Source organism: Centrocercus urophasianus, unplaced genomic scaffold (genome assembly GCF_019232065.1).
Source record: "Centrocercus urophasianus isolate 14NV4802_14NV808 unplaced genomic scaffold, USGS_Curo_1.0 seq_12, whole genome shotgun sequence".
NCBI classification, from domain to species: Eukaryota; Metazoa; Chordata; class Aves; order Galliformes; family Phasianidae; genus Centrocercus; species Centrocercus urophasianus.
In genome coordinates this window covers 44,526,087-44,547,072 of record NW_024884364.1, presented here as the reverse complement: position 1 = coordinate 44,547,072, position 20,986 = coordinate 44,526,087, and the positions used below count along the sequence as shown (strand labels likewise).

Here is a 20,986-nt window from a genome sequence, read left to right as displayed (position 1 = left end):
GTGTTACGAGCACAGCAGCTGCATATCATCTACCAATTTGAGTGAACAAAGGTGCTTGCAGCCTGCCTACTGATATCCTGCTCTTAGAAATGCTTCCAGTGCTAATTGCATTTTCTCTTGGAAATTTATTAGTGATTTTAGAGTGGGATGAGTAGCAAGCACCAAACCTACATTGATTTCTTTTTCTTCCTCCTAGCAGTTGTAGGTGTGTAAATGATTATGGAGGTGATGCATGGTTTGACCTTGAACACTGTGTTCTGTTAATTTTAGTTGTATTGATCTTCAGGTCTGACTGCACAAAAATAATGGTTTCTAATAAGATTCTCCTAAACTAGTTATGAATTGTCTTAAAGATGCATTTGCTTAGGTGTCTCTCTTCTGCTATGCAGAGCAGAGACGAAATGGTACCCCCATCTCCCTCTCTGACCTGGTCACTGAACCCCACCATTTGTAATTTGCTCCCTGTATGATGGGAACACTGGGAATGCTGTCATCCCAACCTAATGAATTAATCAGTCACGCAGTTTCTGTGGGAAACTATTCTTTTTACTAAAGACAACATTTCAAAGTCAGAAAATGAGTTTGCCTCTTGCTGTAATAATGTGGGCAAGGCTTCTTTCTTTCTCTACACGTTAAGAGATAATGCATAAATATGGCAAACGTAGCTTCGTGTAACATTCTATTAAGACAAAGTAATCACAAGAGTTGCACATTTATAGATGCTACAAAATACAAGTAGCTTTCTTTTACAGATAAACTTTTCACTGGTTTTACAATATGGTACTGCTTCAAGGACTTTCATTGTTCTGAAGTCCCAATTGAATGTTTCTCTCTTTTAATGAAGAATTGCCTCTGCCACGGTTCATGGCGCTGAAAAATGACAGCGAAGTACGCTATGGGACTCCAGCAGAGCTCCATGGGGCTAAGTTTCAGTCTCCACACGCAACTCTGGAAAAAAATTCCTTCAAAAGAACAGATGAAGGAGACAAACAGGTAATGGGCTGTCTTCTTCAGGCTAGTGTATCATTGTGCATGCTGCATTTGGGCCTGGTCCTGGAAGCGATGACATGTATGCAGCTTTGCAGCACTGTACTGAATGAGAGCTCCTTACGTGTTAATAATCACCATCAGGGCTGTGCTCTCGTTTTGATGATCTCTCGTGTCAGGTTATCCCTGAGGGAAATTTCTTTATGTGAGCATGTGTAAAACTGTCAGCCCTGTAAGAATTTTGTGTAAGTTCTTCCAGTGTTGTTCTACTGAGTGTAGTGCTGTTTCTTGGAGAGGTCAAGGGGTGGAGGTGCAAACAGAAATCTCTCTGCTCACGGAGGAATAAACAGGAAAATGAGGAATTTTTCATGGCAGGCATGATCCTTAGTTGCTACAGAAACATTCGGTTGGAGAAGAGGTGGTGAAATGGGGGAGCTGGTTATTAGCCACTCTTTCTGGGTGGGATAAGCCACCGTATTTCCTTCCTTTCTAATCTCCTCCAGGGGAGGTCCAGAAAAAACTCTTTTTCTTTTGTCCTCAGTGAAACACCATCCCAGCTTCTCTTGTCCTAAAATGCCAGTTGACTCATGTTAAGCCTTCTGCAGATGCTTCTTTGGGCATGTTTGGAAGTAGATTGTCCTGAACTGTTTTAAAGCTTTGCTATGCCATTACCATTCTTTATCCTGGAAGGTTCAATACCAAATTCATCTTTTCTTTTTAGTGAGAGTTTTCTTGGATACAGAGGGTCTGAGGAAATTGTTTTCCTCTTCTTTGTCCATCATGCTGTATGTTTTTGGGCTACTGTGCAGAATTACTTGGTTTTGTTGTTGTCTTAGGATTCCTTTCTGTATTGATGTGTTTTTGAAGCAGGAACCCAAGTCTCCACCAATGTCTCCAATCTGTTCACCTCCTGCTTCTCCGTCTACCTACCAGAGAATACCCTTAACTTACGGATATGGTAAATCAAGAAGTGGGCTGGAGCAGCAGCATGGAGGTAGGATAAAAGTAGGGATACGCACACTGTGTTCGGTTATTCTTTTTCCTTTTCTCAGAAGCATCCAAGTTTCAAATGGAACTGACAGCGTAGAGATTTTAAAATTTAATTATACCCCTGTTTTGGAAAATGATCCAATCATCTCATTTTATTGTGCCTAAAAGCTTTTCTTTGATTGTTCAATCCTGTCTTCTTGTTTACTTTCAGGTAGATTAGTTAGATTTATGTTTCGTGGGTCACAGATGAATGCTTATACCTAGTCCCTGGCAAGACTCCCTGTGATATATCACAGTGGATATGTTTGTAACTATTTTCAGAGCGTGTGCCCTGGTAACGGAGGACACTGAGGAGTTAGTGAACACTCTCCTTGCTTCAGTCTTCATTGCTAAGACTGCCTCCCGGAAATTCCAGATTCTGGAGATAAAAGAGAGGGCCTAGGGAGGGGAAAACTTCCCCTTGGTTGAGGAGAATCTGTTCAGAGACTGTCTAGGCAAACTTGACGTACACAGATCCATGGGCCCTGACAGGATGTGCCCATGAGTGCTGAGGGAGCGGGCAGAAGTGATTGCCAAGCTGCTCTCTATCATCATACTACTGGGTCTTGTCTTGTTCAGCATCTTTATCAGTGACCTGGATGAATGACAGAGTGCATCCTCAGCAAGTTTGCTGATTATATGAAAGTGGGAGAGCGGCCAATGCACGAGAAGGCTGAGCTGCCATTCAGTGAGACCTGGACAGATGGAGAGTTGGGCAGAAAGGAGCCTTATGAAGTTCAATAAAGGGAAATGCGGAGTCCTGTACCTCGGGAGAAATAACTTAATGCATCTGTAGGGGTTAGGAGCTGACCTGCTGGGAAGGAACCACTTAGAGAAGGACCTTGGTGTCTTGGTGGACAACAGGGTGACCATGAGCCAGCAGAGCTCATGATTTCAGTAGCTACTGTATTAATATTCAGATTTACAATGGACCTTCCTTTGCAGGAAATGATAATAATCTGTCTGATTTCATAACGGAAATTACAATGGGACATGAGTATAAATACAGCCCAACAGCATAATGTAGACAAAACAGATAAAAACAAGGCACTACAGCGTTGTCCTTCCTTTAAACTAATTGGCAAAACTTTCTGGTTTTGGTCAGAGGATAGTGGAGCAGGAGCCAGTCTTTACAAAAGCCTGAGGTGCTCCTGTTAAATAGTAGGTTGTCTGTGCTCTCCTAATTGCAGCATCTGGTGACCAAGGAGGTGAAGATAGCAGACACTGGTACATAGCACTCCTTTAGTTGGGAGTCCTTCAGCAACTGTTTTTGTTTACAAATGAGTGGGAAAAAACAGAGCTAATACAACATTTAGAAACTCCTTACAGAACATGTTCAACATGTAAAATGGTCTTCACATGAAAATCATATAAGTGCTGAGTTGCAGGCATTCCATTTGTTGGTTAGGTAAACCACCATTCATTCAGAAATGGACTTTTTCCCACCCCACCCTTAGCATAACTGATCAAAACAGTGATGGATGACTTCTGAAATAAGCAGTGTTAGTAAGGTTGCCTTCTGACAGGACATGTTTTCCACTTTGATGAATGAGACCAGTAGCAGCAGAAACCCTGAAGACCGGAGCACAAGGAAGGGGGATGCCATCAAAGCTGCCCATAGTAGTGCTCTCTGCTGTTTTCTGGGATTTTTTTCAGCCTCTGCCAACAGTATGTTTTTGGGGGAAGATGGGGTGGAGTGCCTAGGAATTTGCTTACAGTAGTAACTTCAATGAAACTTCTCATGGAATCAATCAGTATTTGTGCAAAATACATAAAGACAACAGCATCCAATCCAGGTATATCAACTTCTGAAACTAATCATTCAGCTGCTTGAGTTGGTAAAATCCTGGAGGAGTAGAGCATTAAACGTATTTTTCAGAAAGCATTTGGGATTAAAATAAGGACATGAGTTTTCAGCTCAGCATTGGATGCCTTACCAGAAAAAAATTCTTCAGCCAAATGCATTCTCAGTGGAAGTAACTAAATAACATGTTAGGAACTGTGCTGTACCAAAGGGCTGGGCTAGATAACGTACTGATTCCTTCTGGCCTTTTAAATTAAGAACCTTCCAGTTTCCTGTGAGCACACAAGAGGATAGACTTGAAAACAACAGCACTTGTGCATGTGTGTGAGGTAATAGCTTCACAGAAGTGATCTTAATGAATATGCTTTATATGCATGCATGATTCTGAAGTTGAGACAGTGTGACTAATAGTCAGCCTTTGCATTCATTGGTATCCAAATACTAGTGGGTTTTACTTTTTTTCTGGGTAATTTTGAAGTTTTTCTTGCTTGCAAACACACAGCAGTGACCTTGTGCTTAAATCTCCTCTTGAAGTGCTTCTGTATATTTCCCAACTTCCTTCCTGTGTTTTTTTTTTTTTTTTTTTTCCTGAAGTTAGAACTTAATTGTACAGGAATAAAAATAGATGCCAATACAGGATAAGTCGCTTAGGAAACCGAGGGGGTTTGGAAATGTAGTTTTTAAGGTCTTCCTGAGCTCAAAAGAGTTAAGATTTCTTGGACTCACTTTTCATCAAGACTCTTCTAAATTTTGTCTCCCTAATGCTGACTGCCATTGTAGCGGTGTATTTTAAATGTCCCAGGAGCAAAAGTTTTCACCTCTGTAAGAGTTTGCAAGCGAGTTGCCTTTGCGTTTGCATGCTTGACCTATTTTTAAAACATTGTTCTTAAATGTGCCATTATGTCACTGCTTACTATATTTACTGCAGTGGAATGCAAGTGACACTTATCTTGACAAAAGAAGGAGCAATTGTTACTTTTCTTGACTAACTTTACTCCAAATAATGACAAGTGGTGAGTCACGTATTTTGATTTTCAAAAGAAATCAGGAATAGGGGGAAGAATAGCACATGGAAGATTATTGTATCAGAACATTAGAGTTTTACTGTTTGATAGCATTGTCAAAGCATGTTGTTTTGCAGCTCAACTATTTGTTACAACTTGCAATGCTATCTTCTGCTATATAAAGGTGTAAGTAAAGACAATGTATAAATATATAAACAGAATATATAGACATATATTTACACATCATTTATAATGTTTTCTGTTATCTACTAATATATAATGACAATTTCTATCAAAAACATCTAAAGACAAGCATGTAGCTGGCATTTTGTTGTTGAACACTCAATCTTCTTTGATACTGTGTTGCTAAGGTCACTGGTACTTGCAGGATTTAATGTTTTGCTTTTGGATTATCCTTTCATTTATGTACTCATTTTAAATGTCTGTAGCTCCCTATGAAGTCAGACATTCTACTCACCAGCAAGATGGATCATCATCAGGGAATTATGGGGCCAAACCTGCTCTCTCATGTTCAACTCTTAGCCGGGTAATGAATTATTTGTCTTTTCTTTAGCAATGTTACTGATAAAGCAATTGAGAAAATTGAGAAAGAAATCTCACTTTAAAAACTTAAAGTGTTCTCCATGGTATTTTTAGACAAGAGACTGAAAGCTGCTTTTTTAGTGTAAGAAAAAGGAAGTAGAAATTAAAATGAATGATCCAGTTGAATTTCTGAAGCTAAGTAAAATGAGAAGCACCAAATAACGTAGAAAGGAAAACTAGACTGAGAATCTTCAAAAGTTAAAAATAATTGTGAGGTTATCCTAGCAGAGGCAAGTCTTTAATTTGAAATATATGAGGTTTCACTGAGATTCCTTCTTGAGTTAGGATGTCATCTGTAACACCTGCACAGGGGTCCAATACTGTGTGTGTCCCTTTTTTACCCCAGTTTATGAGATGACAGCTCAAGCAGAACAAACAGATTTATGGTCATTTATTGTTCTTATGAGGTGGGTCCTATGTTTTCCTGCTCGTTGCAAAAGCAGATTTTTCTGATGTTCCAGTAAGCCTGCTGTGCATTTCTTATGCAAACAGAGTTTGCCCTGAGGAGGCACAGAGCTCTCCCAAGGGGGAGCTTTTCCTAAATAAGTGCAACTCGGGGACTTTATAGCTTTTCCATAGTGTTTAGCATTGCATAATAAAATGTCACCAAAGCTTCAGGGAAAGATCTAGAGATAATGGTGTATAATTTGTGCAAACTGGAAATGAAATTGAATGCATTTGTGCAGTACTTTGAAATGAAAATTAATTTACAACTGTATGAAGTTGCCTGTTTCAGGGGATCTTTTGATGTATTTCAGAAACGGTATTTTGCTTTGATTCTTAAATAGAGTGATGTCTGTCAGAGAAAGGGTTTTGGAGGTGATTGGCACCTGGTTGTTCGTTTTTACCCCCTCTCTATGAGTGCTGTCATCCAGACCTAAAGCGTCTCGAACCCAAAATCATTTCAGTTCAACAAATGCCCTAATTATATTGGCAGCCCTCTTCTAGAGTCAATCAGAAAAGCGTGTAAATAAATGACTGCAACTCTAGAATATTCTTTTTCCCCAAGTTGTGGTTTTTACTCAAAGTGTGGGAAATGATAGAAAATTAAGGAGATCCCTGAAGGTTTGCAAATCTGAGTGAAGTGTGTGCTGAATTACCTTGGGGGAGCTGTGGATGCAGAGGAAGACCAGCTCTGTAGATACGGCATCTCTCCAAGGCCAAATAGTTTCTTAGAGCTAAAAAGTCAGGCACTGCACTGCACAGGTATAGATGTAGGTCTGTTACTAGCCCCATTTTAGACATATGGTGTTCAGATTGTAAGCATGGCTGAAACCTCAAAATGAATTCAGAGGTGGTAAGGGATGACTTAAACTTTATTGTGGTCAGCACTAATAAGATTTTGTTTTTCTTTTAGCTTTGGTAATAATGTAAAACTTCGTTTAATTGTCCGGATAAAGTATTAGCCTCAGTGTTAAAAATAACGAGACGGTAATCAACGTGGCCACTTCTACTTTTCATCTCTCTGAATACCTGTCTGCTGCCAGAACAGCATGAATCTGGTCTGTTGAGGTTCCCAGAGCCCTATCTGGCCCTCTCAGCTGGTGCCAGTGACCCTTCTCTCAGTCTCTTTCAGTGGAGCGGGAGCAGCCGGACAGCAGTGCGCATTACTCAGATGACCCTTGGAGGATAACCGAGGAGCAGCGAGACTACTATGTCAACCAGTTCAAGTCCCTGCAGCCTGATCTGAACTCTTTTATTTCAGGTAATTTTTACCAAGATATGTCCACTTTGAGTAGGGGAACCAGGTTGAGAGAGGTGAAGTGTTAAGTAGTTGAATTAATTGTTTTCTCTTTAATGAGCTTATGGACAGGAGTTCATTGTGAGTTATTTTTAAAGGCGGGCAACTTACAGAACAGCCCAATACTGTGGGCATTATGTTTTTTTCCTAAATATGGATATTAATTCTTTCAGAACTGATTCTGTTCTGAAGGGTAACCGTTTGAAAAGCAGAATGCATCATACCTCCTTCAGTTTTGCAGATACTCCTCAATACTGAAGATCTCTTTCCCCTTCATTTTAGTCTCTGCAAGTTTACCCTTCCATCAGAGAATCAGGCAAGGCGTTTTTTCTTTCCCTTGTGCATCTTCCAAAGAAATCCAAGCAATGCTTTTTAATATAGATCTGCACTCCTGTTGTCCTGTTTCACAGGTGTTATTGCTGGCAGCAGTAATGGTACACATAGTGTTTTTGTCCTTGGTTAAGCTGCTTGCAGAGCTAAGGGAAAAAGACAAAAAATTCATGACTTCACACGAAAACAAACTGGTTACTTATTTCCAGTGCATGATTTGAAACCTTTGAGAGAATATACACACTGGCTGCTCAGACTTGAGGCAACACTAAATGTTTGGTCCTGATTTGGAGAAAATACTTCTTAGGAGAAGCGTTGCGGTTTGGTGAAAATTAAGATGAGCTAATATTCTGAGCGTGTATATTTGTAGATCGCACCTGCAGTGTTTATTGAGCTGAAAACTCTGTAGGCTTGGGCTTAACTTTCCCAACAGAAAAGCGACAGCTTCCATATGATGAAAGCTAAGCATGTGTTTAACTGACCTGCGTATCAAGCCTGAGAGTTTATGGCTCTGAGCGACTGAGATTTTGTCTTCGAGGTGGTTACAAGCAAGTGCTGGAGAGCACATACATGGTATAATTGTAGTAACAGCATAATGAGACTGAGTTTCCATCCTGAGTGGGAGGATCAGGGTGCCTGTGACAGGCTTCCCTGCAGGTACTGACAGTCTGTCAAAGAAGTTGCAGTGTTTACAGTGAGGACATTTTTTCTGAGTCTAGCTGTACTGCTGTTCTTCAGCATCATCTGGGATTCAGCATCCTTGGATGGAGCCGAAGGTTGGAATGAATGAGTTGTCTGGATGAGGTGCTAGAAGATGTGGTTTAGTAGCTTAGTGGGTAGTAATGGTTATAGGAGGACTGTTGGACTAGATGGTCTTGTAGGTCCTTTCCAACCTTGTGATTCTGTGATGAATTACCTGATGCTGACAGAAATTAATGCTTCTGCAATACTTTTCCTCAATTAAGTTTCTTTTTTATAATTTACTCGAGGGAGAAAATGGTTGTTCAACTACATTGCATTTCCTCACACACCTATATACATCTGTAACTGTGCATGTGTGTATACTCATATAGAGTTTCTCAGGGAGCTCTGCATTTTAATTTATGTTGAGCAAGACTCTCAGACAGTCTTATGCATCCAGACTTACTGCTTATAAGTGATAAATTCGAGCTTCCCACAACGTCTTAAAATAATTAAGCTGTAGAAATCTTTGCTGTGGGGTGATACTGGTGCTAGAAATTTGTTCAGGCTTAGGAATTTATTTAAGAAATCCATCATATGAAAATCCATCAGTAGTTACTGAATATTTCAGTCCTAGCCCTGGTCAGTGCTTGAGGGGATATTTTGGAGCTGTACTATTACATGGCTTTGTCATGGTCTTGTCCTCCTTTCTTGACATCTGGCTCCATAGATGACATGCTGTGCTAGCTGTATCTTGACCTGTCCTAGTTACATCTTTCTCACGCACTGCAGTGGGTGATCTGACCTGAATGCATGAAGAAAAAAGGGGTATCGACCTAGAAGTGTGTGTTACTTTACATTCTGTAAAATATCAACGTAGGTTTTGTAAGCCTACATCCTGGCAGGGCTTCCAGAACACAGGGAACTTGTGCTGCCCCAGTAGCAATATGCCCACGTGCTTATTTCACGTTTGGGCTGTTCAAGGTGACGCTGTGGTTGAAGCAGTGGTTTGGGAGAGTAGCATACATTGCAGCACTGCACTGCCATGCATGTGGCTTCTGAATGAAGCAGAGCTGTTTGTGTCTGTTATTTCATCCTTGGTGATATGGTAGTATGTTAGTTATAATCACTATCACTGAAGCATTTTTTCTTTTATCTGTTTTTTCCATGTGGAGGGAATGGGGAAATAAGGTCAACAGCTCTGTCTGGATTTCTCTGTTACAAATGGTCCAACAGCTACATTAGGATGCGGTTAATCCTGGTGCCTGCTGAACATACACTAACCAGCTGATTCTGATGCAGCAGCCTGGACCAAATGTAAACAACTGGAGAATTAATTTCTAGCAGTTGATAAGGCATGGTTTCCCAACAGGTTCTGTGGCAAAGAATTTCTTCACGAAATCAAAGCTGCCCATCCCAGAGCTTTCTCACATCTGGTAAGTACTGTAGTAGCATTTGGGATGTGTATCCTGTTTTTCGAAAGATACCTAATTGAAGAATTCTTTTTGAATTAAAAAAAGTGTCTTCAATTCTAATTATCACTCTTATCTCCAGATTCACTCTCAGGCCCAAGCAGCAGGGTGCTCATTGATCTTCCTGACACGCTTCTTTTCTGCAGGGATGTTTGCTTGCTCAGCGGGATGGGAAGGGCTTGAAGAGCAGTGTAACTGAGAGCTGTTCCTAAGTGTGCTGCAAGGAACATCACTAGCTCAACGAACTGACATTTTTCATAAAACGATGTAGAGGAAGGCACATTTGGAATGTTTTAGATGTGTTGTTGGCTTTATGGTCCTGGCTTTGTTCTGTCAGATGAGGCCTAATTAATGCCTAATTTTTAGTAAGTACAACTACATAATTCATCAATGCTTTTCTAATGAAGTAGCACACTTCCTTTTAATGAGTCTATTTAGAAACAATTGCAGATGGAACTGTACATGATAAAATTTGACAAGAATTCTATAATCTTTTCATAAACAATGTGGTGCTTTGTAGTTCAATGTCTTCCTTCCATCTAGGTAGGAAAACTGTTTTAAATGTTGTTCAAAAATGCTGATGAGTTTTTACATTATATATGCTGTTGTGAGAATGGATATGAAGAAAAGCTTGCAAGAGCCGGAACATATATTGGGATCCAAGAATGTGTCTGGAATTTTTTCAAAGCAGATTGTAAGTCAAGAAAATAAAAGGAAAATAGAAAACCAACAACACAACAAAGCTGCTTGGAGAAGAGAAGACTCTGAGGAGGCCTCATTGCAGCCTTCCAATATTTGAAGGGGGCGTATAAACAGGAGGGAGTATGACTGTTTACAAAGGTGGATAGTGATGAGACAAGGGGGCATAGTTTTAAACTGAGACAGGGGAAATTTAGGTTATATATTAGGAGGAAGTTTTACAGTCAGAGGGTGGTGACGCACTGGAACAGGTTGCCCAAGGAGGTTGTGGATGCCCCATCCCTGGAGGCATTCAAGGCCAGGGTGGATGTGGTTCTGGGCAGCCTGGTCTGGTGGTTGGCGACCCTGCACATAGCAGGGGGGGTTGAAACTGGATGATCTTTGAGGTCCTTTTCAACCCAGGCAATTCCATGATTCTATGACAAAAACAACAGAAACACAACCACAAAGGCATTCTGTCAGGGCAAGTCAGTAGTTGAATTTGAAGTAAAGATTATATAAGAAGAATGGATTAAACCAATACGTTAATAAAACACATTCTATTCATATTGCTCAAGTAAGTTGTTCTCTGCCCAGAATTCAAAGAAAGCATTCCTTTCTAGTAGATAATTATAATTTTGTAGTGATTTATCAAGTATACTATGTGTTAAACGTACGGGGTGTTTATTTGCCACTATGACCTCAGCAGCTTGCAAAAATACTTGCTATTTTCGAAGTATTGAAAGTTATGTGTTTCTTTATTTTAGTCACTGTTAATAGTAAGATATTCTGGCAGAGGAGTTAATTTATGAAATTGAATTCTTGAATATCTGAAGCCCAGTGTTATTGTTTTATAAGCATTCAAGAGTTAAAGATACAAGAGATTTAATGAGCACTTAACAGTGATACTCGGACATGTCAAGAACTTTAATTTACCTACTTTCTTGAGGCTAGTCAGCGTTACTGATTAAACACTTGCTGAAATCTATTCTTAACTTTGCTTTAACTGGCTTAAGATCCTGCATGGGTTAGTAAAAACTCCTCGCAACCATTAGAAAGTTGATTTCACCCTTAGAAATGCAAGGGCAAGGGTTGCTCCAAAAATAATGCTTCCTATTTTATTATATTGGCCCATGATGTCAGAGGCAAATGTTGGCTTTAAAATAAATGAGGAGATATTTAGATTGGACATTATGAGGTAATTCTTTACTCAGAGGGTGGTGAGGCACTGGCACAGCTGTCCAGAGAAGCTGTGGTGCCCCATTCCTGGAGGCACTCAAGGCCAGGTTGGATGGGGCCCTGGGCAGCTGAGCTGATGGGGGCAGCCCTGCCCACAGCAGGGGTTGGGGTGGGTGGGCTTTGAGGTCCCTCCTAACGCCACCTCTTCTGTGGTTCTAGGAGTTTTATAGTTACAGTCAAGTAGAAAAATCAGTGGTTGTCCTCTATCAAAATACCTGTTTTCAAAGCTTAATTTCTCCATCCCCTGTAATTGCATGTGTACACTTGCCTGAGGATATGGCTTGGTAAACATGTTACTGCTGTACCTACAGGGAGCTCAGCGACGTGGATTGCGATGGGGCGTTGACACTCCCTGAGTTTTGTGCTGCTTTCCATCTGGTGGTTGCAAGGAAGAATGGTTACCAGTTGCCTGAGACACTGCCTGAGACACTGCTGCCGGACTACCTCCAAGCAGGTAACATCCCTGCAGCGGGTAACATCCCAAGCACCTCAGAAACTCATGGTAAACCTTGTAAACGAGGTTTAATTTTCCACGTGGCTGGTAGAGCTGAGTTCATTGCATAGTGGCTCCCCATTATTGTTTTTTTTTTTTTTTAAGGCGTGTGTTTTTAATTGTGTTTATGATGCAATTGTTGAAGAGTGAATATATGAAAGCACAAAACAACAGTGTGACATGTAACAGTCACCTGCCTCTGTCTGATTGTCTGCTCCAGTGTGCTTTAAGTGCCATTATAGCTAAAGTGGCAGGCGATTATGTGTAGCTATGACAAACCAACAAGACATATATGGCTTTTAACTCTTAGTTATTTTCTCATGTATCTGTCTTTTGAAGATGTGTTGGAAACAAGACTGGACTGCTTTAGTAATTACTGTGCTAATATATGTTGTTGCATTCAGCCACCAGTTGTAGGAAAGGGTGAATTTTGTTTTAACTTATGTAATCCACAGCTTCTGTTGTAATTAATTTTCACTAATGATGGGGATTACAACAGTTGAAAAACAAGGATCATTACAACAGTGAAAAACAAGGATAAGTTATTTCAATGTATGACATACCTCAATAACAATATGTAGTGAGAAACATGTCCTCTCGTTTGCTCTCTTCAGTCACATCTCTTGTAATTATGAGTGAACATTGAAGTATAGTGTTCAATCTGAAAAATGTGCATGGCTTTTTAGGGCAAGGAGGATTAATCACAGATGATAATTACAGTGCTAAGGGATAATATTTGAGACCTAATAAAATCTCCATTAAATTTGATGACACTGAATATATTAAAAGACAGGAAAAGAGCAAATCAACCTTCAGTTACAAAAATAAATCTGATATAGGGTAAACATTTAATAAGTAATTTCTGGTGGAATCGTATTCTACTGTCTTCATGTCCAATGGGAGAAGCTCCTGTGAAACCTGTACCTCCAAACTTCATCACTTTTAGTCTCTCTAATTACATTCCCTTGTCATAATTACAACTACCATTTTCTTTCCAGTACCACCACTTTTACTCCTGTTGTCATCATAAAATAGCTTATAGGCTCTGTCTTGCAAGCTGAGGTTGGCAAGTTCATCTGTCAGACAAGGGGAAAACCATTTTTGGCAGCAAGCTTTCCAATTTAATCAGGAGGGTTTTAAACTAGAGTTGCTGGGGGTGGAGATCCTAAGATCATTGCACTTTGAGGCTGACAGTGGTAATGGATGTCATGAACCATGAAGCAGTTGGAGCAGGTCCAGAGGAGGGCTGTGAAGATGATCAGAGGGCTGGAGCACCTCCACTATGAGGACAGGCTGAGAGAGCCGGGGCTCTTAAGCCTGGAGAAGAGAAAGTTCCAAGGAAACCCTTATAGCTGCCTTCCAACCCTGAAGGGGGCCTCTAGGAAAGCTGGGAGGGGTCTTTTTGTAAGGGCAAGTAGTGACAGGATAAGGGGAAATAGTTTTAAACTGGAAGAGGGTAGATTTAGAGTAGATATTAGGAAGAAATTCTTCACTGTGAGGGTGATGAGATGCTGGAACAGGTTGCCCAGTGAGGTTGTGAATGTGCTCACCCTGGACGCGTTCAAGGCCAGGCTGGATGGGGCTTTGATCAACCTGGTCTAGATGGAGGTGTCCCTGCCTATAGCAGGGGGGTTGGAACTAGGTGATCTTAAAGGTCCCTTCCAACCCAAACCATTCTATGATTCTAAGTCTTCATATAAATCTACCTACAGTGGTATCAAGTCATTACATCCATGGGAGGAAGGGCATGGTAAGCTGTGGTTGTTCTCTAGGAGTCCTTTTCCATAATTTGTCCATTTTAGCATTGAGCATTTATCAATTTCATAGATGATTATTTCTTCATGTGTTGAACAGAGCCAAGCATTTCAAGCTGGTCTGTGTAAAAGGGTGACAGGACTAATTGTTCTAGGCACACTACATGGGTAGTGGGTAATAAGCTAATGCTTTTGATTTGAAGATCTGGAAATGTCTTGTTGCCTGGTCAGAATTCTGAAATCTCTAGACTTGCATAATTAAAAAACACAGCATCTCAGTGCCCTGTACTGCTGTGAATGACAAGAAAGAATATGGCCCTGGGGTTGCATCAAGTTCTAAAATAAAGGGTTAATAAGTAAGCAAATGGTCGTATACTTGGCTAAAACTTCAGAAGAGATTTTTAAAATAAACTTTTTAATGTTTTCATTGTTTGATTTTATTTCTCTGAAATTTAGGTTTTATTTGTCTGATTTGGAACATGATGAATATTTCTGGAAACTGTTTTTCATTAGGTTGTATTAAGTTCAGGATGGAGTAGGTTTTTCAAGGGAAATATTTGTGTCTGATAAGACTATTAAAGCTTCAGATAAAGTGACTCAGAGCATAAGACAGAGCACTTCAGAATGAATTAATCTTGCTAGTTTTATTGCTTGTTCTATAAACTACAAGTGCAGGGCCAAACTCTATCCTGGCATGGATCTGCTGACAATTTGACCCAGCACCTTATTTTCTGAAACTTTTATTAAAACAAATTAACAAAAAATCTGTCAAGCTGTTTGCCCTGTATGTAATCCACTGTATTTTAAATTAAGACAGATTTGCAAGAGCTCAATTTCTCCAGCTGAACTAGAGGCTAGCCAGAAACTAGAGACTTGACCTGAAAACTGGTTATTGTGCATTCAGTATACCAATCTTAAAGAAGAAAGATTTTCCAGCTTTTAAGGGAAATTCATGTGAGATTAAGTAATCCTGTAGTGATATCAGCAGAAGAACCTGAGCCTATGAAATAGAAGTGCAGTTCTTGTGAATATTGCCATGAAAAGTTTAGAACTGTTTTTTCTTTTTTTCTGCTCTCAGTGCTGTTTAGTTGAGGAATACTGCAGATGATAGGTACTGCAGCAGTGACTGGGTTTGTTGTCCTTGGTATTTATTTGCTTTCCATTTTAGTGTGTAACTGGTTTTAAGAAGTGCACATTAATCACATAGCTGACATGTAACTTGTTGATTTTCTTTTTTTCTCCATCTTTTTTTATTGTTCTCCTTTCCCCTCTAGCCTCCTTGAAGCCTCTGCGTGAGTGTGCACTGTTTGATTCTTACTCTGAAGCACTGCCTGGCGGCCAGCCGACTCGGGACTTCAGCCGGATGGAGGTGAGGAAGTGTGGTCAGGATAGCTCCTGCAGAGTGCCAAGCAATAGGACAGTCTCATGCTTTCAGAGCTCCATTTCCCTGCATGCTGGTGAGATGAAAACTCTCTTGTCTTTTCCTGGTTTCTTCTACTTTGCTTCTTTGGAGTTGAAAGTATCCCTGTTTTTTTGCGCAGCGTGGACGAACATAATTGAGTTCTAGGTAACTCAGTCCCCAGTTTATTGTTGAGCTTTCTTATAGTCTAAGGAATTAGCACCTAAGGGTCTACTTAGTAATTGTAAGGAGCTGGACAGCTGTTTTGAGGGGGAACAAGGAAGGAATCTTAAGGATCTACTGTGAACAGTATCACAGTGTCAGGTAAAAGTCTGTTGCAAGTAGAAGTAAGTTAAGGAGAAGTCCTTATTACTGAGGTTAAAAAAAAAATTAAACTTTAACAGTCTTTAATGCTGAACTAACAACAACCATTGAGTCGTGCTTGGATATTGCAATTCTGAATGAATTCACTGTGGGATTCAAGGCTTTAGCATTTAAGACAGAGAATCAAATGGCAGATAGACTGAAAAAATGGGCTTTCAGGTCAGAATTGTTAAGGCTCTGAAAATTACTGCAGATTGCTGCTGCAATTGAGTAAAAGGCTCTTCTGATGCTGCTGCCAGGTTAAAAAGCTATGATATGTCATGCCAGCCCATCAAAGTGTTTTCCTAGTTATTTCAACCCTGTGCCTTGTTCTGGGGTGTTTCTAGCTCAGAACTCAGTTCTTTTATCACCAAATTCAACTCAGGAGGGCCAGACAGACCCTCCTGAGCTACTACTTCTAACACAGCCAAGTGTAACGTTTGCTTTGGATAATGCTGCAGTCGACGCTTTGAGCATCTACTCTGTTTTCTGGAACTTTTAAAATATGTGTGGCCTCCCTAATGCACTTGCTGGATATTGCTTTGGTACAGCATTTCTACTGGGTTTTGAAAGCAATGCTATTCCTCCGGTATTGTGTGGTCTGGGGAGTCCTTGTTCCAGTTAGGATGCTGTCTTCACAAGTGATTGCCCGGATAAACAGAGCAGATTTTTGTTGCTGCAGAGTTGTGATAAAGTTTGTTCTTCAGTAGCACAGCCTTTGGGACTGTGAGACTACAGCATTCGTCATTATATATTTCAGAAAGCCTAGAAATCTTGCTTTCTAAGTCATCTTACGTTTCTTGGTCATAAAATGTTATTCCAATAACCTAACCAGTATAATTCCATGACTTTATTAAATGTCTTATTTTTAGGCTCTGCTTGTTTATGGTCCATTAATATAGGTGCGGAGTAAGGATAAATCTAAGCAAAAAAGCTCTCAGGCTCACAAAAACCCCAAGCAGCAAATCCCCCATTTTACATTTATTTTTTCATTTGATTTCCAAAAGTTAAGCTGTTAAACACCCTCTGCCTGCTCTCTGCTCTCTCCTTAAGATGTTCTCACCATGAAGGCAAAAAACTTACTGCGGTGTGTAATAGTCAACTACCATTCTTGGGGGAATAGCTGGATGCACTGCTACTCCATTCCTAGTTTCTGCAAGGTGGCAGGATGTTCAGTAAAATTGATTTTTTTTTTTTTAATGACTGTATTGAAAACCAGAAAACTTTTCTAGCATGATTACCTGCTGGCTGAGAAATAGTGAGAGTTACCTGATTTTATCACAATGGTTTTCCTGGCTTTGCATTTTTTCTTCACTGTCTAGGACTTAGACACATTGGGCAGAACTCTCAATTAATTTATTGTAAGACCATGTTTTTTTTTGTCCTTTGTTATCCAGAATTAATGGAGCACAAAATCTCTTCTCAAAACTGGTTTGAGAACGATTTTGGCTTGATTTTTCATTGTTGTTGTTCAACTGATGTTTTTATGTTTGGAATTAACGTTCTGAATGAATTTCATTTGGAAATTCAATAATTCATCTCCCATTCATCTCACTGTGTGGGAAGTGCAGTAATTCACTGTTACAATTTAATTTGTAGCTTGGCTATTTGAGGAAACACAGTTTAGATACTTGGCCTTTCTGTTAGAAATACTGTATTATCAATGCAATCAGTTGTGCATCATCTCCATGTCTTTTGTCTCTTTCCATCTATCATCAATTCTGTCTGTTTAATTTCAGAAGACCATTTTTACTGTGACTGCTGAACTACAGCAGTACAGTAAATTGGATATGATTCTTTACTGTATTTATAAAGAAGATAATGTCAGCAGACATGTCATTTGGACACCAGGCTTTGTTAAACTCAAAAAATGTAACAATACTGGTAACGATATGTTCAAGAAAGATAAGAGTGTCTGTTTTTGCTAACCACAGTTTTGCCTTTCTTTTTGTTTTCAAGTTTTTGTCTCTCACTCTGATTGTTGTTTTTTTTGATTATTTTTTTTTTCTTCTCTTTCCACTCTTTTGGCTCCTTTCCATAAGCCTTCTCATTGCCAAAAGCTTAAAGATGAGATGAAAGATTTCTCACTGTAGGCATAAAACGACCGGCTGAGGTTGCTCTAAGCTCCCTCATACTCACAATTCATTGAATTTTGTGAGAATCATTCCATCGATTCAAGCATTCACTGAGTTAGGTCTTTAGTCTGACACTCTTAACAGCAAAGAGTTGTTAAAAAAACAAGAAAGAGACTAGCGTCAAGTCTCATCCAGTCCCATGCTATAGCAGCGCCAATAGTTGCTATTTACCATGCACTTGGATTATAAATCCTAACATCAAAAGGTAAATCTCAATCATAATAGGATCTGGCAATTCTGAAGTATTCAACTCTGAATTGCTTCTATGCCTCTTCTTCCCAATGTTGTTTGTTGTTTTTTGTTTTTTTTTTTAATCTGCTTTGAAGCAGTCTGTGAAGATCAAGAACCACTGGTTCTCTTATATGTGACAAGCTCTGTTGCCTAGCCAGCTGGTGACCTTTTTGCTTTACTTTCTTGTAGCACTGACTATAATATTTAGAGTATCATGGCTAGCTAGGGATGTTAAGTGTTTTGCTCAAATGTTTTCAGAGTCCTCAATCTGTGTGTTTGCAGTGCTGCTTCCTCAAAATCATTAGAGAGTCACATGTGCAATTTTATAAAATAGATCTCATGACAGTTTACTCTGGAGGTGTTTCTTGTTGGTTTTTTTTTCATGTCTGCAAGATCTGTGTTTCTTATTATTTTTGCACGATGGATTGTAACCTGATATGTGCTTCCTAAGAAAAAATCAAACCAGCATCATTAACTTAATATTTCGAGAAGTGTGGGGTTTCTGACACTTGTTTTATAGTTGTTTTGGCCACAGAATTGTACGTATAGATACTGGTTGCAGAATTTGTTCTTACATCCTTCTCAGTATGCTAACAGCAGAAGTTAGACGAACCGCAAATGCCTACATTGTAAGTTGCTGCTGAAACAGCTAAGGAGTACCCCTTGAGAGCAGCCCTGCAGAGAAGGACCTGGGGGTCCTGGTAGATGAGAAGCTGGACATGAGCCAGCAGTGTGCACTTGCAGTCCAGAAGGCCAACTGTGTTCTGGGCTGCATTAAAAAGGGGTGGCCATCAGGGACAGGAAGGTGATTGTCCCCCTCTACTCAGCTCTTGTGAGGCCCCATCTGCAGTACTGCGTCCAGGCCTGGGGCCCCCAGCACAGGAAGGACGTGGAGCTCTTGGAGTGGGTCCAGAGGAGGACCACTAAGATGATCAGAGGGCTGGAGCACCTCTCCTATGGGGAAAGGTTGAGGAAACTGGGATTGTTTAGCTTGGAAAAGTGGAGGCTCTTAGGAGACCTCATTATGGCCTTTCAGTACTTGAAGGGAGCGTATAAACAGGAGGGAAATGGCTGTTTATGAGAGTGGATGGTGATAGGACAAAGAGGAATGGATTTAAACTGAGACAGGAGAGGTTTAGGTTAGGTGTGAGGAGGAAGTTTTTCACTCAGAGGGTGGTGAGGCACTGGAACAGGTTGCCCAAGGAGGCTGTGGATGCCCCATCCCTGGAGGCATTCAAGGCCAGGGTGGATGTGGCTCTGGGCAGCCTGGTCTGGTGGTTGGTGACCCTGCACATAGCAGGGGGGTTGAAACTGGATGATCTTTGAGGTCCTTTTCAACCCAGGCCATTCTCTGATTCTATGATTCCCGTTTTCCCATTAGAGGCTATAGCAGACATGCTAATGAAATCATTTTTCCCTCTCTGTAAGTGTGTGTTGAAAGATGGAAGTAGTCCAAGAATCAGCCACCTCAGTGAGAATGATTTAGATACAGAACTACTGGACTGTGCTGTCCACCTTGTTTTCACCAAATAGAACGTTCAGGCAGAGGCTAACTATTTTGAAAGGGCTGGAGAATATTTCTTTAGCCCTAGTGCAGGAGTTTTACCCAGAGGAAAAAGGGAAACACAGAATGACACTGCTCTATTTTGGGAAGTCTCTCTTTGCATATAATCCTTAGTTCCTTGTGATTCAATCATGATGAATTGCTTTTTTAACTAATTTCAGGTGTGAAACTGGTATACCTTTAAAAGCAGAGTCATAGCTATCTTTTTAAAGATCTTCCCTGCTTCTTTATCATATAAAGCCAATCTTGATGCGAGAGAGAAAATCACCTTTATTCATGTTTCTCTGCGTTCTTAAATATTTGACTGTGGAAATGTGTGTGTCTGCTCTGATTATTATTATAATAAGTGATCTTCTCTCTTTAAGAAGGCATCAGCTGAAGAGGTACCTGATAATTCTGCCCTGATAAAAGATACGAGCAAAGATGACAAACAAGGTATTCAAATAATATATATATATATATTTTTTCCACTTAAGTTCCACGTTAATTAATAATTCCATGTATATGCTGACAGAAACAATCGTATGTTTGATTTCCAGGCTGGTTATTTTTGTTGTAGATATAAAAAAAACAAGTCATTGACAGCAGCTGATGTGAAGAAAAATAAATGAATAGATTTGCTCCGTAATTAACTATCCCATGTGAACTGTATGGAATACGCCTTTTAGGATAGGTCTAGTCCTAAGGCAAGTAGTGTTGCACTTCTTATTTCAATAAAGTTACAATTGTCATTAACTGAGATTTCATGGAGGCTGGATTGTACCAAGTTTCGGATTTACTTTTTTTGCAGAGAATAGCAACATTTCAAAATCAGTTTTTATTCTGAATGAAACAACAACAATCTAATAAAAAAGAACCACAACCCTATATTTTCTTGTAAAGCAAACATTTTAGACAAACTGGAAACGATTCATTAATGCCACTTGGAGTCTGGGAGTTAACCAACTGAAATTGAAGATTTTTTTTTACTTTTTACACTGAGCACCTCAGGACTTTCAGAATCAGCCCTGGATCATAGCATGGTCATTGCCTTTTGTATTCTCTATCCCTGACCTCTCAGGTTCTCACTTGCTGTCCTTGTCCCTCAGCTGTGGAAATGAAACATCTGTGGGTATTTTCTTGCCTGATTCTCAGAGCTGCAGATAATGTATTCATTAAAAAAAAAAGAGAGAGAAAAGAGAAAAAAGAAGTAGATCTTGACTTTGCAGCTGTCCACATCAGAGCCTTGAGACCAGGTTGTCCACATTTCTGAATGACATTCTAAAACAGGCGTGACCAAGTTTGGCAGATTTCTTGTATTCCTTGGTTTAAGAGAAGTTGTCAAAATTGATGTACGTTTGTAAAACACTTGGATAAGTCAGTGTATTCCAAGAAACTCATGTTTTGTCGATGAGATCTGTTACACAGTAAAAATCATAACGCAGAAGACCAGGAATTGACCTGTGAAGGTTATTGCTTTCAAACATCTACGGAAGATCT

General features: G+C 40.0%; 1 protein-coding gene across 2 annotated transcripts in view; it reads left to right on the top strand.

Annotated features, from left to right (window-relative positions):
* REPS2 (RALBP1 associated Eps domain containing 2) overlaps positions 1 to 20,986 on the top strand; it is a 95,735-nt gene that overhangs the window by 30,296 nt on the left and 44,453 nt on the right. The window contains exons 3-10 of one of the 2 annotated variants that reach the window (XM_042810174.1): positions 845 to 993; positions 1,858 to 1,981; positions 5,274 to 5,371; positions 6,994 to 7,132; positions 9,552 to 9,615; positions 11,880 to 12,022; positions 15,090 to 15,184; positions 19,873 to 19,942. In XM_042810174.1, coding sequence (XP_042666108.1) covers positions 845 to 993; positions 1,858 to 1,981; positions 5,274 to 5,371; positions 6,994 to 7,132; positions 9,552 to 9,615; positions 11,880 to 12,022; positions 15,090 to 15,184; positions 19,873 to 19,942 — 882 coding nt within the window. Of the gene's footprint in view, positions 1 to 844; positions 994 to 1,854; positions 1,982 to 5,273; positions 5,372 to 6,993; positions 7,133 to 9,551; positions 9,616 to 11,879; positions 12,023 to 15,089; positions 15,185 to 19,872; positions 19,943 to 20,986 lie in introns of both variants that reach the window. The other variant, XM_042810173.1, reaches the window with a different exon arrangement.